Source organism: Littorina saxatilis, unplaced genomic scaffold (assembly GCF_037325665.1).
Source record: "Littorina saxatilis isolate snail1 unplaced genomic scaffold, US_GU_Lsax_2.0 scaffold_567, whole genome shotgun sequence".
Taxonomy (NCBI): domain Eukaryota; kingdom Metazoa; phylum Mollusca; class Gastropoda; order Littorinimorpha; family Littorinidae; genus Littorina; species Littorina saxatilis.
Genome location: NW_027129144.1, coordinates 64,020 through 81,462, shown reverse-complemented (window position 1 = coordinate 81,462; position 17,443 = coordinate 64,020). Strand labels below are relative to the sequence as shown.

The 17,443-nt window shown below is 41.3% G+C and overlaps 1 protein-coding gene across 5 annotated transcripts; it reads right to left on the bottom strand.

Annotated features, from left to right (window-relative positions):
- Positions 1-1,976: 1,976 nt before the first annotated feature.
- LOC138957426 (uncharacterized) lies at positions 1,977-17,189 on the bottom strand. Of its 5 annotated transcripts, none has more exons than XM_070328540.1 (9): positions 16,778-17,189; positions 13,916-14,056; positions 11,298-11,374; positions 7,743-9,684; positions 7,106-7,246; positions 6,143-6,223; positions 5,663-5,770; positions 4,666-4,746; positions 1,977-2,800 (listed from the first exon to the last, which is right to left on the bottom strand). In XM_070328540.1, exons 1-9 carry the CDS (start codon positions 16,833-16,835, stop codon positions 2,586-2,588), a joined length of 2,844 nt encoding a protein of 947 aa, XP_070184641.1. In that variant the 5' UTR covers positions 16,836-17,189; the 3' UTR covers positions 1,977-2,585. The 5 variants fall into 5 exon arrangements, with proteins under 5 accessions (XP_070184641.1, XP_070184645.1, XP_070184643.1 ...); XM_070328544.1 differs by having other exon boundaries at positions 7,743-8,091; XM_070328542.1 differs by lacking the exon at positions 16,778-17,189 and adding an exon at positions 15,834-16,260.
- Between the last annotated feature and the right edge of the window lie 254 nt (positions 17,190-17,443).

Sequence of the window (17,443 nt, the reverse complement as noted above, 5' to 3'; positions counted from 1 at the left end):
AGGGTTGCTCTAATTAAGGTTGGCTGAACAATATGTACAGCCATTCCGCTCAAATCGGCTGAAAACAATGTCTGAATGCAACGTAGGCATAGCTGTTTTAAATCAGATCTAGCCGCTTTAAACAAGGGCAAAGCCACCGATAATCATGACTCACTTGCTCAGATTTCGTATTGTTTTTTGCTAATAGAATCTGACATGCATTTTGTGAGTATTCATAGGCTCTACAAGTATAACCAAGTCAAGTTTGTATCATGCATTTTTCCATTGTCTGAAAAGTTGTGACTGTTCAATACGTGGTCAGTTGTCAGAACATAGCCTCATTTTTGCTGCACAAATGAATTAAAAATAGCCAATTGTCTCCACCATCGTTGTTTTGACAGCACATAATAAACTGACCTTTTGACCAATCCTAAGATATGTCCCATCTAGCTTATTTAAAGGTGTTCGTCTGTGTTTTGCTTATTTATTCATAATCCTACCATTAAATTTCGCTAAAAAGTTAAGTCACATGATGAGAAGAACCACTGTGCAAAAAGTTATTTTAAAAAAGTTATAGGTAAAACAATGGGTTTTTTTCTCAGCAAACTCTCCTTATAATAGTCATGTTAAAAACAAGGGGAATAAATTAAGAAGATGTCATCTGTCACAACTTTTTAGTTAAATTAAAATGTAGTAATATAAAAAAAAAGGAGAAAAAATGCAGACGAGCACCTTTAAAATGTCCAACAATGATGTGCAAGAACACATTCTGAATAAATCATTAAATATCAAATTAAAAAAAAACACAACCACCAGTGTGCTCATAATAAAAAAAAAATGAAAAAACATCATACACACCCAGTGTATACATTGTTCTGACGGGAACATACAATGTGTCGACTTTCCTTAAACGGACTAGCAGGGCTACTGCTAGAGTGTGTTCAGTATAATCATGAAATAGAATGAAATGAGGTAGTCTTCACGTCGAACGCAGAAGAAGAAGAAGGTAGTCTTCAGCCATAGAATTATATTTTTGCATAATGGAAAATCAACCACCGTAAAAATAAACCAGTTGTTGCATGATAAATGGCACAATTCAAAACACTCCATTGAATAGTCCACAAAAAGATAATTAGCAACATCATGTTTAGTGCTGTTGTAAGTGTTATTTCAATGGCAACAAACAAAACAGATTTTTTTTACTATATCAATGATTGACTAACTTTGCCCGCGGTGACAAAAGAACATGAAATAACACTTTTTTCCAACTTCTTGTCTCTCAAACAAATAATAAAAGAAACACATCTTCAAACATCCTGTTAAAAATAGGCCATTTGCCTCCACAATGGTTGCTTTGACACCACATGCTGTAGTGACCTTTTGACAGAGGCCCCTGAAATATCAAATTAAGCTTATCTAAAATGGTCAAAAGTACATGTACATAAATACACTTTATATACACTTAAGATCTGAATTAATCATAACATGTGAAACACCACCATCGTTGTGTTGACAATAAAATGTCACACACGATGACAAAGTGCATATGACACTTTGATTGTTTTGACTTTCCTAATAGCGGACCTTATCTTTACTTTATTTGGTGTTTTAACATCGTTTTCAACCGTTCAAGGTTATATCGCGACGGGGAAGGGGGGGGGGGGGATGATGGGATAGAGCCACTTGTTAATTGTTTCTTGTTCACAAAAGCACTAATCAAAAAATTGCTCCAGGGGCTAGCAACGTAGTACAATATATGACCTTACTGGGAGAATGCAAGTTTCTAGTACAAAGGACTTAACATTTCTTACATACTGCTCGACTAAAATCTTTACAAACATTGACTATATTCTATACAAGAAACACTTAACAAGGGTAAAAGGAGAAACAGAATCCGTTAGTTGCCTCTTACGACATGCTGGGGAGCATCGGGTAAATTCTTCCCCCTAACCCGCGGGGGGGGGGGGGGGGGGGGGGGGGGGGGGGGGGGGGGGGGGGGGGGGGGGGGGGGGGGAGCGGACCTTATGGTAGTCTGTGTTCATGATAATAAATAATGATAATACAGTTAAACAAGGGCAAAGCCACAAAGAATATGACTCACTTGCTTATATTTTGTTTTGTTTTGCTGATGTAATCACATGCATTTTATAAGTGTTCATAGGTTTCATAACCAAGACAAGTTTTTATAATGAAAGCTTCCATTATTTGAAAAGTTTTGAGTGTTCAATAGGTGGTCAGTTGTCAATAGATATATAGCCTCGTTTTTGCTATGCAAATGAATTAAAAATAGCCAACTGCCTCCACCATCATTGTTTTGACCGCATATTAAACTGACCTTTGGATCAGTGCTAAGAAAGGTCACATCTAGCTTATTCAAAATGCCAAAAATGATTTGCATAAACACATACTAAATAAATCATTTAACATGAAACACAACCACCAGTGTGCTCATAGTCAAAATTAATAAAAACAAATAAAGATAAATGTGTAAATCATTGTCCAGTACAGCTCAAGACACAAACCTGCACTAGATATATATCTACTTAGTGGTAGTGATCAGCAACAACATTGGAAAGATGATCAGTAGCTGAAAAGCGGAACATTATTTAGTTTCGCTGATTTCTTTGCAAAGCAGTAATCCGGTTTCGTACATAGTTCTTGACGTGTAGCCAGGTACGATTTTTCAGAGCCTCTTCAGCCTGAAGGCACTTCTGGATATCCTCTTTTCTTGGCAGCACTTGCGTGGCGATATATTTTAACAAATGAGCCTCCACTGCCTTCACCTCCTCCTCCAACCACAGTCGACGTGGCTGGCTTGAACCTTTGTGGACACAGATATCACAAGACCTATTACCGGAGATACAAAGGTTAAATATGTTATCGGATTAAAACTTTATAAGGAACAATCATGCCAACTCAATATGAGCGCCGGGTAGTCTGGTGGTCTAGGCCGACAACTCGTGATCTCAGTGTCTCTATTTCGAATCTTGATTGGGCATGGACATTTATTTTCCCGAGTCAACATTTGTTCTGATTCTTCTTCGTGGCACTAAAGCTAGTACACTAAAACTGTCACATTTTCACTGTCAATCTTAGTGCTGCTTACATTTTGGTTGTTCAATGTAAGTTAGATATAGTACCTCCTCTTTTTTCCAATTCCTGGGACTCCCGTCCCTGCCTCTAATACACGGAAGTGTATGTGGGCGTAATCCATTAATTACAAAAGATTTCAAATCTAAATTAAAACCGGAATTACAGACCCTGTACACATTCATTTTCAAAGCATGGGACAGAAGCCACGAATGGGCATGAGAAGTGGCAGGTCAGTTAGCCATTGCACTTGTTAACTGATCCACTTATTTATTCATTTTTAAATAATTATACAATTTACTGCTTAGTTTTGAATCAAGAAAACTGAGCGACAGCAGGCCATTTTGATATGTTAAAGAACGTACGGATTTGAACTGCTCTTTGACAAAATGCCACTCCTAGTTAGATTAACAGTTTACTCGTTATGAACACAGACCTGTTTACATCCTGCATTAAAACCAGTCAGAAAAACACTCTCCAGAAGCTACCTTTATTTTTTGTGGACCGGCTCGTTCATTTTATTTAAAGATTTTCTTTAAAGTTTTTCAATTCAAAGAACTGTGATCTTTGCTATATTGGAGAAAGATTAATGGAGATCACTTTTAGACTCAAAAAGACTTTCAAATTCCGGCAACAGCACAAGTCACTGACCGTAGCAAGAGATAATGTCGAAGCACAGACATACTGGTCAAATAAACTCGATGCGAAGCAGGCTCATGTTTTGCCAAACACAATTTGTTTGTTTCCATGTTCATTTGTGTACTGCATTTTGTAAATAAACTAATGCTGCGTCTAACCTCGGGACACGTTCGCTTGGTTCGCGGACGAACGACTGCAGTGACTCATGACTGACTAGCTTTGTTGTTGCACTGATCTCAATTCGATCACCAAAATGCAAGTGATTCGCTCTTCTTAGACTTCGCCAGACACTGCCACTTGACTTGATAGTTTTGCCGATATTCCTGTACAACTTGAGCTTTTTTGGTTGGCATTTTGTCCCCAGAGAGATCGGCCTTACGCTTACGACCCATGTCGATCGGACCGAATGCACAAAAACCACGCGTTGACCGACAAATACCTTGTTTTTGCACATGCGCAGACAAGGCTGTTCCGGTCGGCCTTGAGCTAAAAGGGTTTTCGGGAAATCAAAATCCCGGTGACTACTAGTACTACAATTTCGACTTTAAATTTTCACACACGGAAATGGTTCTTGTGACCGGAATTTCCGGTAGATTTCCGTAATACCGGAATTTAGACCCTAAATCCGTAATAATTCCGGGAGGGTAAACAGGTCTGTGAACATACTCTATGTTTCCTTCCAAGTGCTTTAGAGAAGGGTATTACCGTACTCAAAAACACAATAACTATACGCTCCTAGTTAGATTAACAGTTAACACGTTATGAACAGGCTCTATTTTTCCTTTCAAGGGCTTCAGAGAAGGATATTACCTTACTCAAAAACACAATAACTATCTAGTTTACTGGTTTTGTTCTACTTTAAAAGAATAACTTTTGTGTGGATTGAGTCAGCTCCTTAAAGCTCAGTTCACAAAGAGAAAGAAGAGGTATAAAGACAATGATTATGTTTCCACTCACTGTTGCGCGTTGCCTTTGATTTGAGCTTCTTTGGTTTGGAATGGCTCCACTGTTCAGGTAGGTACTCATTGTCAGTTGAACCTTGGGGAAAAAAAAGACGATAGATTTTCTCAGCTGCCTTATCTTTATTTCAAATCATTTGATAGATTATGCAAAATAGCAAAAAAAGGACAACAGCTAAAAGACATATGCTTTTAAAATATCAATTTCGTTGTCAAATAACTAAACACAAGAGTTTCCACTATGGAATGCGGTCATTCAACAACTAGGTAATGGGCGCTTAGTTAATCGTCCGTACATGACGCCAGCATTTCTTTCTTTCTTTATTTGGTGTTTAACGTCGTTTTCAACCACGAAGGTTATATCGCGACGAGGGAAAGGGGGGAGATGGGATAGGGGAAAGGGGGGAGATGGGAGGGAGCCACTTGTTAAGTGTTTCTTGTTCACAAAAGCACTAATCAAAAAATTGCTCCAGGGGCTTGCAACGTAGTACAATATATGACCTTACTGGGAGAATGCAAGTTTCCAGTACAAAGGACTAAACATTTCTTACATACTGCTTGACTAAAATCTTACAAACATTGACTATATTCTATACAAGAACCACTTAACAAGGGTAAAAGGAGAAACAGAATCCGTTAGTCGCCTCATACGACATGCGGGGTGCAGAGAAATAAGGATGTGGAAAAGAAGACTTTTGGTAAGTGAAATAAAGGTGATGGATCCAGTCAGGTAGAAATAAGACAACAAGAAAAGAATTGGAAAACTGCAGGGAATAGTAGGGAGAGTTTTCTTGGAAGGAAATATAGGTGAAAGGACTGGTAAGGCAGAAATAAGACAAAAGAAGAGAAGAAACAGAACCGTTAGTCGCCTCTTACGACATGCTGGGTAGCAGCGGGTAAATTCTTTCTAGTCCCAACCAATATGGGACTCCCCCTAACCCGCGGGGGGTGACGCCAGCATGTTTCTAAATTAATTTATATGCAATAAAGCTTACTTTCGTTAGATGACGCTGAAGGAGAAGTGATCTGTGTGAATACACTGCATCTTTTGTTCATCATTGCCACACCAACAGGAGAGAATGTCCAGGAGGAAGGGGGCTCGCCTGGGGACATAATAAAATTATAATTAATTATTTATTGTATTAATTATGTTATGTTCAAAATAAATAAACGTGTGTTCCGTGTTATGAGTGTACAGGAATGAACTATTCTTCAAAGGTACAAATACATTTCAGATGTAAGACAATCAAAATGCATCAACGAATGCAGTTCTACCCCTCATCCTTAACCCCCACCCACCCCCCAACATTGACGCCGTAAAAAAACACCTCCGACAAGCGTGTTGGACACAAACAACTCTGTGAGTTAAATTCAAGCTGTTCCCACTCGAACACAGGAACCCCCTGACCTTCATCCATCTCCAGTCGCGCCCCCATGGAAAATTGGTTGACTAAGGAGAAAGATATATACTGAACTGTTTGAGCATGCACTGCTGTCAGCAGCACACCGTTGAAACTTCCTTTGGATTTCTGGTGCTTCCTCATCATCAGCAGAATCTGACAAATACAAAAACATGAATAACCCTTGTGATATTACCTCATTTTTTGTTTGTTTGTTTGCTTAACGCCCAGCCGACCACGAAGGGCCATATCAGGGCGGTGCTGCTTTGACATATAACGTGCGCCACACACAAGACAGAAGTCGCAGCACAGGCTTCATGTCTCACCCAGTCACATTATTCTGACACCGGACCAACCAGTCCTAGCACTAACCCCATAATGCCAGACGCCAGGCGGAGCAGCCACTAGATTGCCAATTTTAAAGTCTTAGGTATGACCCGGCCGGGGTTCGAACCCACAACGGGGCGGACGCCTTACCACTAGGCCAACCGTGCCGGTCATATTACCTCATGCCAGGGTGACAAGTTTATACTAAATAAGTAAATGTATTCACTTTTACATGGAATGGCAGCTACAAATAAGAAATTAAATCTACTATGTTACTTTGTGGGAGTGAGGAGGGGGGGGGGGGGGGGGGGGGTAAAGAGAAAGAAAAGTCATGTTTGCAACTACAAACTTAAGAGACTTTCAGACACTGAACAGCGACATCGCCATTCAAATATGTCCTGTCCCCACTCCAACACCATGTAGATGGGATGGATTCAGCCCATATTGTCACTTACTGTCACCTACTGCAGTGGAGCGCTGCGGACTTAAATTAAGGGCCCCTCCTGTTTTTGAACACCAGGAGCTATCTAGTTTGCTGTTAGGTAGGCACCGGCTCATCTTTCCTGCTTCCTTACTTTCTTTTACTATCAACATTCTGTTCACAGTTGTTATTTCTGCCAAAGTGACCAATCGCATTTGTTTTTATCCGAAACTGGGAGTGCTTGCAGTACTGTAGTTGATAGCATGCGTACACAGAAGAAGAAGACTTACTGTCAGGTGCAGCTGTAGCAGGACAAGGTTGATGCATAGGCGGAGAGGGCTGGTTATGTGGCGGTGCCAAAGAGTCTTTTGTTGCGAACCTTCCTGATGCAGATCGTTCTGGAATAGGGCTGTGACCCTTTTCAACAAATTCTGTAAATAATAGTTACAATATGATAGAATAGATAAAATCCCAGATCGCAAGTACAAAAGTTTATGTAGTAAGTACCGTAGTATTAATGTTTGCTTTATTGTGTAATGCAAATTAATGTTAGCACAATATATCACATTGTAGTGTGCATTGAAGTATGAACGTTCTCAATTTAGATTTAAAACAAATAAAATTGTATTGGTGGTTCAATGTCACTAGCCACAACAAAGGCGATACCAGAGAGAGGGAGACCGGGATTCAAACCTGTGACTATGAGAGTCAGAGGAACTATATGTAGTCCACGCTGTGTACCGAATGAGCCATCTCAGCCCCCCAATTTAGAAGAAGAAGAAGAGGCAGAAGAAGCAGAAGGAGAAGAAGATGAATTTAAGAATACAAAAAAAAAGGTTATTACAATACTAGATTTAGAGATAGTCTAGCTGTGTTCATTTTGTGCAAAAAGAGCAAAGGAATTCATCTTCAAAATGTCACACATACCTGCCTCCTCATCCGAGGTGATGGCTTCATCTTCAGCCACTTCCATCTCATCCAGGGTGCAGCGCTGGTGGTCTTGCAGCTTCCCCTTTTCAAGGGCAAGGAGTAATTTGCTGACTTTGGCCAACTGCATCATGTCTGATGGGAGGCGGTAGTACTCGCGGTGAGTGCGAACATCATGTCCCATAAACTGAGCAAGGGCATCCAGCTCGTTGTCCTTCAAACTGACTATCTGGGACAGAGTAGCAACCTGCTTTCGAAGTGAAGTAGATGTGATGAACTGTGGCTCTGCCAACTGCGCTGATGTCACAAACTTTCGAAGCGTGTCAGATCCCCGAATGTGCCCCTCCGACTGAAAGAATGTGCAAGAAAACACAAATTTGTTGGAACCGCTGACACCAGCATCATCTCTTTTTTGCACAAGCAGTTCCACAGCTGCTTTCACCTGTGCAGTCATGAGAATTGGGACAATTCGGCCACGTTTTCCGATTATCTCAATCCTGGTCAGCTTGTTACATAGGATTTTTTCAAATGTGCTAAGTGATTTGAAGACATCCACATCGTGAGTTTCGTGTTGATTTAGATCTACTAGTTTCATTCTTGAGGCCTCGCCTGACCTTCTCCTGTTGAAAAGGATTATCTGGGTCAGAGTGACTTCCGCAAGGCTTTTCCATGCTGCCTTGATCTCCTTTTCTTCGTGTGCTGTAGTGAGGGTTTGGGTGGCCGCGGCTGAAACATTGCTGAGGTGAGAGGAGAGCTTGGCGACGTCTCTCGACAGAGGAAGACGTTTTGCATGTCCCTTTTTCTGTTCATACAGATTGCGACTTGCGTGGGCAGAAATTTCTTCATTCCATCTCATCTGATGGAGTTTCAGGTATCCCTGAACATCACACTTCAGACTGTCATTCCTTTTTTCCACGGCCTGGACCTCCAGTATGTCAGCACACAGCTTGATTGTGTAGCCAAGTTTGTTGGCTAAGGATGGAATTCGGAATTTGTATTCCTCTGCTTCGTAACCAGCGACTTGTTTGGTTGCTTCTATTACCGTTTTGAACATTTCAGGCGTGAGAAATTCCTTGAGAGAAGCGTTTTCAAGTCCTGACACTTTTCGCAGTTTCAATAACAGACGTGAAACCTCCCTCACTTTGTTTCGTATTTGGGCGAAACGACTCGGGTTAAATCCGTGCCGTTTTACTTGGCTTCTCGCAAGCTCTTTGATCAAAGGGTCAGTTTTGACTACCAGACGGATATGGTCTGACTGCAGTGTGTCAAGAAAAGACTGGAATGCCTCCGACTCATCTTCCTTGCATTCAGAATCGGGCAACATTAGCTTCCCTTTCTTTACAAATTCCCTCCGTGAGCCATCATTTGCTTCTACGCACTTGTGCCTGTAAATATCCTTTATTTGAAAGTATCCAAGGCAATAAGGGCAGGCAACAAAGTTGCTTACCGAAGGACTTTCTCGCTTCCTCCGTTTCACCACCAGTGTCCCAGACACATTTCTCAGAACACTCAAATTGTGCTGATGGTCACCAGCATTCCGAAGCTTTGTCAGCTCTGCCTTCTTTTCTCCGGATCCTTTCTTAGCATTCAAGTAAGGGACCATAGACTTTTCATCTTTGTGCTGCGTCTCAATATGCCGAGGCAAACGTGATTGTGGTTTCTGACAAAACAAACAAAAGTGCTGCTTAGGCTTGGGTACAGTTTTGTCACCAACAGTCTTTGTTTCAGCGAAGGACAATCCTTTGATTCTGCATGGATCTTCTTTGGGGCATGATGTGGACTCAGGACAAGCAGGTTCAGCAGGGGCAGGGCAAGTACTTTCAGTTCCCGTAGCCATTTTTGTGATGAGTTGTGACCCAAAAAACAATGGTGGGTACAAATGCGATCCGTCAATGCTGCTGGCAGAGTCTGGGACATATGTCATGTCTTTGTCTGAAAAATCCTGCAAAATACAATAACTATCGTCAAAAATTGCTGTCAGTTTGCACTGAGCCTCCCTCCGGCAGAAGATATGTGACCTTGAAGAGAAATCTTTCATAGAACATGGGGCGGGTGGTTTTGTGGAAAATGTGTCATTCACGCAGCGATACCGGGCTCAATGAGTCCCAGCTGGAACAAAACTTTAAAACGGATGTTCTGGGTATGACAAACCTTGAGGCCCCATTGTCTGGGGTCCTCTCCAGGTCCTAAAAACTAGTGTCCAGGGGTTTACCTTAACTTATTTTTTTTAGGTCAGCAATTTGAACCGGCCCAAACAATTCCCAACCGGCCCGCGTCACGATATGAAAATATAGCTCAATAAGCACATTCCTGCTCAGGGACGGTTAAATTGTCCGCCCGATTGCCAGAGGCGATTAAAATATCCGTCTCCGCTAGAAGAAACCGTCTGGCAGCTCGCCCATCTGGCCAGTGAAAATTCTGGTCAAATGCAAAAGTGTTGGTTGTACTACTATGGTGTTTTAAAGCCACATTAACACTGCAGATGCAGGAACCTCTGGCATCTGCAAAAACACCTCTATTTTGATTGTACAAAGAAATCTGATACTCATAATCTGTTGTGTGGTATGTACTGGACCAGCAACATTTCTGTCTGGCTAGTCACTTTCTTGAAGTTACTCGTTCGGCTGGCAAATTAAAATTTTGAGATTTGGCCATCACTGCTGCTCATACAATTGGTCACATGTGCAACCTCATAGATCTGCCAAGGGTTTTACAAGTCATGATGCAAAAAGAATATCCATTGACTTGAACAAATACCAAAAAAGTAAAGCCTAGCTATTTTCTGTGCTGATCAAGATTTTTTTAATCTCAATCATTCTTGTCAAGGATGGCCAAATCTTCAAATCTTAACTCGCCAACAGGACTAGTAACTTCAAGAAAGTTACTACACTAGTACTCACTAGCCCGCCAGAAATGTTGCTGGCCCAGCACATGCCCCAATTGTTGCATCGCTTTGAAACTTGAAATTACAACCAAAACTGTTGCATTGGTACAGAATGTTTATAGCCAGCCGACAAGTTGCCAGGTGGTTTCTCTTAGCCCGGCAGATTTTTTTTACTCACTCCTGGCAATCGGGTAGACTATTTGTCTATCCCTGCTGGTCAATAGTGAACTATAGGTTTTTCGAGAAATAATGTTGCCATTAGATTTGCTAATAAAGCGAAGCAGGTCTACTAAAATTTGTTGTTACATGTCCATTTGGAAGGATGCTCTTCTCACTAGTTAAAAGTCTGTACTGAACTGTGACGATAAATAAAGAAATATAAGCACAGCCTCAGAAAATGGAATCATAGGCACAAAAAAACACATTAACAGTAAACAGTCACAAATTAAAAACGTTAATCCAATCAATAGTGAGGAAAAATAGAATGCACAACTCTGATGCATGTTTTTCAGAGGCAAAAGAACATAGACTGCAGATAGCAAACATATTTCATTGCCTTGGTCATCACAGGAAACTCACAAGTAATGCAGATCAAACATTTAACAAATCAAATCGCAAAAACAAAATATCTTCAGACAGGGCAACAAATAATCTACTCTATAAAAACTCACCATTTGGGAGTCAACTGAGTGATGGCTGCTTGTAGAGTCCTCTGTCACAAGCGCCTGTGGTTCGAAGCTGCAGTCAACTGTAGGAAAGACAGACAGAAAGCGCCTGTGGTTGCATGATGCTTGGGACTTAACCTGTTTTTGAGCTTCATATTTCCCCTTTACGTTGGTTTACAGTTAGAACAGTCTAGTTAACTGTTTTCATATTTGTGTATAATAAATTTGATATGGGAGATTTTACTTCATTCGTACTGAAGCTTGCGTAGAGTCCAGCTAGATCAGCTGTAAGTCCTATTTCATAGACTGGACTGGAGAAAGGCATTATGGTTTGTCTACACATGCGACTCAGTTGCGGTCGCCCTCTTGTTCCTGAATCAAGCTGAAGCCAAATACTGGTTGAACGTCCGTATATATATCGTCTATCGTCAGACTACATCGTCTGTCTTCCGTCTATCGTCTGTCTTCCATCTACCGTCTATTGTATGTCTTCCGTCTGTCTTCCATCTATTGTCTGTCTTCCGTCTATTGTCTGTCTTCCATCTATTGTCTGTCTTCTGTCTATCGTCTGTCTTCCGTCTATCGTCTGTCTTCTATCTATCGTCTGTCTTCCGTCTATCGTCTGTCTTCTATCTATCGTCTGTCTTCCATCTATCGTCTGTCTTCCGTCTATTGTCTGTCTTCCGTCTATCTTCTGTCTATTGTCTGTCTTCCATCTATCGTCTGTCTTCCGTCTATCGTCTGTCTTCCGTCTATTGTCTGTCTTCGATCTACCATCTGTCTTCCGTCTATTGTCTGTCTTCCGTCTATCTTCCGTCTATTGTCTGTCTTCCGTCTATCTTCTGTCTATTGTCTGTCTTCCGTCTATTGTCTGTCTTCCGTCTATCATCAGACTACATCCCAAGAATTCAGCACTTTCTCTAGTGGGTCCTTTATTTTCTCTGTTAACTGTGGGTCAGTCCATTCATCAGATTGGGATCTGCATATATATGAGCGTTGCATAGGCAAAGGCAATATTGCCGATTCATTACAAAGCACTGGAAAGACCGTCTGCTAGACTGCAGCTACTAGTTTTGCAAGGTGTGTTGCAGGAATTGAATTTTTACCAGGGATGTATTTCATGGACGGCAAGAATTTAGTTTTTGTACAAACTATATCGTCTGTCGACCAGTAACAGAAGCAAACCTGACCAGGTATGTGCATGCAAGCACTTAATTCATCCACGGTGATGAAACAGGAAGCATGCTTTATTGTTGTAAATATATAGGATATTGAGCAGCTTCCGTTGACATATATGGCCTTATGACCGAAATAGGTCCATGTGAGACTATCAAATCATAACCCTGAATTCTTCCATGTGTATCAGAATAGCAATTTAACTACATATCTTAGTCATAACTAAACTGTGTTCACTGTAGTGTGATCACCCCTCCAGAAGTATTGCATAACAGTTAGTTAGTCAGGGGTTCCACTGGGTTTTTGCTTTTTGCGTTTGCATACACAACATGACTGAAAAAAATGCGTATGAGCCGGGGAAAACGCGTACCATTACAAACTTAATTGGGGGAAAAAACGCGCAGGAGAAGTGTGTTTTTCTCACTACGATTGAGAAGACATGCAGTGTTGGCTTTAACCGGTAATTACCGGTATTTTACCGGTTGAAACGAAAAAATCCCCGAACAAAATTGGCTGCCGTTGATTTTTAGAACTACCGCGTCTTTTTTCGCTGGCAAAACTATAAAACCAGTACTCTGAGCTGGATTCTAACTGGTTCCAATGACCAGCCTACCGTTTTTTCTGGACTGTTTGCTTCATAAAAGTTTGCGTACCGGTTTGAAAAAAGTACTAGCGCCATCACTGGACATGATGATGATAAGTAACTAAAAGAAGTCCCTTCATCAGATTCTGTTCTTTCACTTTCCGACGACAGATCGGTCTGTTTGCGTTTTGCAGTGGCTCTGTACAGGTAATAGGCCTCTAAGCGAGGAACTGAACTATTTGCATGGCGCTAAATGGAAGATATTTCGGCCTGAAAAACAATCACTGTGGGTCAGTCCGATGTAATCAGAGTAGACCCGGACACCCCTGGCCTGTAAACTGAATCGGCAGTGCACCAAACTGATGGCATGTGTGATAAGGCAGACCATTGTTTTGCTGAACACAGCAGGATCAATTATTTATTCTGTGACTCATGACCCCCCCCCCCCCCCCCCCCTCCCCAAAGAAATGTAATGCAATCTTCCTCTTCGGTAGAGCTGGTCATTCATATAATTTATATGGCTATCGCCGGTGGCAGTGACCTAAGGAATAAAGATTCAATTCGGTAGAGCACTGGTACTATGGCCTCTGGCGATAAGTACACAAGTGTTAACAGTGATGAACAAGGCGGGTGGGGAGAATCAGAGGTGGGAGTTCAGGTGCTCTCTTCGTGGCTATTTAGTTTTTTGAGTGCAATTGTAATTTTGCGTGACAAAATGCAACATGTCGGTGAAAATGTGTACGGAGGCTGAAAACTGCGTATATATATACTTTTGTGTGTGCAATAAGTGGAACCCCTGAGTTAGTTCCTTACTTTCTGGTTAAATCTTGCCTTTCAACAAAATAAAAATGGGATTACATTGTACCTGGATGATTGCTGGTGTCATCTGGCAATGGTATGGCAGGTAGACTCTTAGCCAGTGCAGCCTGCACCATTCTTTGGCCGTATGAGAAATGTGGGAAGTACTCCCTTGTTTTAAATCTCTGGCCTCGGCCTCCTGGTTCCACTAGTGACATAATAGAACATTTTATTAGTAAATTTTCATTTGATTAATAATATCATCCTACATGCGTGAGAGAGACACTCGTGAGATAATAATCGTTCAAATCACACGTGTGTATATATCATGTAAATGAGGTCATGTCAAGCAAGTCTGGCAGGGACCTGTTTTTCCACTGCTTATGATGCCAAAGTCACCGAGACAAACGTCATTATAGAAGAAAAAAGATTGCGCTCGCTAATTACCTTCGATGAATTTTTAGAACTAACACGTCAAGCCACACTTTCAGAGTGACGTTTCTTTGCTTTGACGTAATAGATTGCACGAGGCTTTAGAAGAGATCGAGGTTCCAAAACAAGCGTCTTCAATTTAGCTGCCTCGACTGCAGGACATTTTCAGTAAAATACACGTAAGTACAGTATGTAGGATAAACAGAATACTACATGGCTTGCTGTTTTGTACCAGATTTACACTCGTTGCTTTTTAAAATAGTGAATAGCTCGCTTTCGCTCGCAGTTCAATATTTAAAAAAACAACTCATGAAAATCTGGTACGACACAGCAAGCCATATATAGTATTCTCTATTTATACTTCCCTAACTCACATAAAAGCATGTGTACATTTTTAATTGAGAAGCATTGTCATTCAGGTGTGTCTGATCCAAAGGAGTTGGAGTATGATGAGAATGCATTATGTCTTACCACTGACGAGTCTCTGTCAGATGATGAATTGTATGATGCCGAAGAAGGCAGTGAGTTTTCTGACAGTGACATTGCGTCAAAGATGGTAGTGGTCGAGGGGGACCATGGGTTGAATGTCGAGGAGAGAAAAGAAAAAGAGAGCCTATAGGCTATACACTGTTGAATTAGCGGCTATGCTAATTATTCTGTCTGTAATGAACTTAAGTTGATGAGTTTGGGGGAGATACAAAGTACCCGAGCTACTGTAACCGGACTGCCTGGTCTCTGGGAAGAGACAGGGATAAACCATGCACGGAAAAAATACATCATAGGTTTGAGGGGAAGCAGTAATGTCGTGGACAGGAGAAGAAAACAGAACAAAAAGAGGATGAAGAGAAAAAAAGAGGAACAAAAACGTGTGCGTGTGTATGGGTAAAGTAAAACACAAACAGTAGTTGTTTTTTTTCAACAGACGGATTTCGTCCCCAGAACGGAAGAATGGCTCCAATACATGATAAGTCCAAAGTCAATCCAGCTTCGCCCGGTCAAATAACTATTCACGTCCTGAACACATTTCCCTATTGCTAAGCCTCAGTACCGTAAGGATTTGATGAAAATGACCAGAAAGTGGGTATCTGTGTGTGTCAGACACGACATTTATGGGTTTTATGTTATAAAACATGTATGTAAAGTATACACGTATAATACATGTATTATCATTATGAGTAGTTAATTAATGAAGAAATCATACTGTCATTTTAATTTGTAACTAGTATGCATTAAATTGACAGAAGAAGACTCATCGTGTAAAAAGCAGAATTAATGATTCGCATGCCTGTTGGACCATGATTATGGGGGAGCCGAGTCTCCACTCACTCACGTGCAACAGGTGAAAAGCATGAACATATTTGACGATGCACAGAGCAGAGAGCGACGTGATCGAGTAACCGGACTTTACGGCCACGCCAGGAAGTCGCCGCGTCGGCTGGGTGATGGTGGAACAAAGAGATGAAACTTTCTTTCTTTATTTGGTGTTTAACGTCGTTTTCAACCACGAAGGTTATCGCGACGGGGGAGATGAAACTAAACTACATTAAGCTTACAATTTCAATGTCAAGCGATTGTCTGCTTCGAGTCCCAGCACTTGTTCTGCCCCTAATTCGTCGATAATATCCCCAAATTTGTCTTTACTGACTGTATCAGCATCACCAGAGATGGTCCCAAAATCTCCGTGAAAAAAAAATCAATACAAATCCATTGCAAACTACCAAAACGTTCACCAAACGAACGAACCGCGGAGCAGCTATGTGCTTGTTTACAAAGGAAGTGACCTAAATGTGGTTTTCAAGCACAGAGAGCGCTTCCGTCCTGTGAGGTCATTCCTAAGTATAGTAACAAAGTCGTGCGGTACAGGACGTGAAGAGTTTTTAATTAAATAAATCGAATTAAAAAAAAATATATAGTCGCACCGTGACTGACTTATTCGGTCTCCCTAATTCAACAGCTACTAGGCCTAAGGCGAGATTGAAATTTGAACATTGGAGCTAGATCTCAACCCGCCTCAGGCTCCTAGTCCTACACATAAATTCAGCAAACAAGCACAGACTGACACAAACAAAACATAGTTATATAAATACTGATAAAATCAGTGCTATTCGATCGCTTGTACGCACAGCTAATCTCAGAATCTTTCGGAAGTTAAAAAACCAACATGCATCGTGCCTTCTCAGTATACTGAGAGTATTTAGATCTGTGCACCACTCGCCATAATTTGTTTTAATGTATAAGACTCTTGCATAGTAACCTGTACCAACAACTTGATAAGCCATTGATAATTAATGACTGATCAAGTTCTTGTTAATGTCACTGTCACTGGATTGTGAGCTCTAAATTCCAAAAAACGAGGTTAGCCATTTTGGAATGTCAGAGCCATGTGGCAACAGACCTGAAAGATAAAGTTGAAGGCGCGTCACTATTTCAAAAACAACTCAGTCAACAGTCTTTTCGTCTAAAATGGACAACAAAGTACTATAAATATAATACACACCTGTGTCTGTGGTAATGTACCGGCTGCGGCGTTCACCCCGCGTGTCGGCGTCAGCCATCGTGTCAAATCACGGTTTCACGCGGCAATCCGCTCTCTCTCGCTCTCTCTCTCAATGTTGCCGCCAGGGGAACCCAAAAAACTACAGTTCTTGTTTTGACCGCAAAACACTAGCCCAACACACTCGCCACACACTCAACCCTGACAAAATTATCATAGTTTGGACAGAACCAATAAAATCAAATCCTTGTGTCACATGGTATATCTTAGGGCGGGAAGCTCGAAAATCGAGGCATCCGTTGTTGTGACGTCAAAACAACGGGGTGCGTCAAAACAATTCGGCTCCATTTTCGGGCCAAAGTCAAAACGACGCGGTCTTAACAAGAACACACACACACACACACACACACACACACACACACCATTCGATTCCCAGAACCTGGGGAATTTGGTACTACAGTATTCAAACTTCACATAATTAGACCGACCGAGTTTTCATCGCTTGTCGCATTGACATAGTTACTCTTAGATTTCAATGATAGTGAAGTGTACACTAACGCTGCCTCAGTTTCTCCGAAGCGTTATCTTGTCCTGTTTTTTCTTGACTTTCTTAGAAACTAATTACATAGACAGTGGCACAATGTAGCACGGCCACAATATCTGGCAGAC

Bases quoted from the DNA above. Each gene is read 5' to 3' on its own strand.
- LOC138957426 (XM_070328540.1), bottom strand. From the start codon at position 16,835: ATGGCTGACGCCGACACGCGGGGTGAACGCCGCAGCCGGTACATTACC. The intron at 6,224-7,105 runs GTAAGTCTTCTT...TGTATTTGTCAG, and splicing joins TGCTACAGCTGCACCTGACA to ATTCTGCTGATGATGAGGAA. The intron at 2,801-4,665 runs GTGAGTGGAAAC...GTGTCCACAAAG, and splicing joins ATCAAAGGCAACGCGCAACA to GTTCAAGCCAGCCACGTCGA.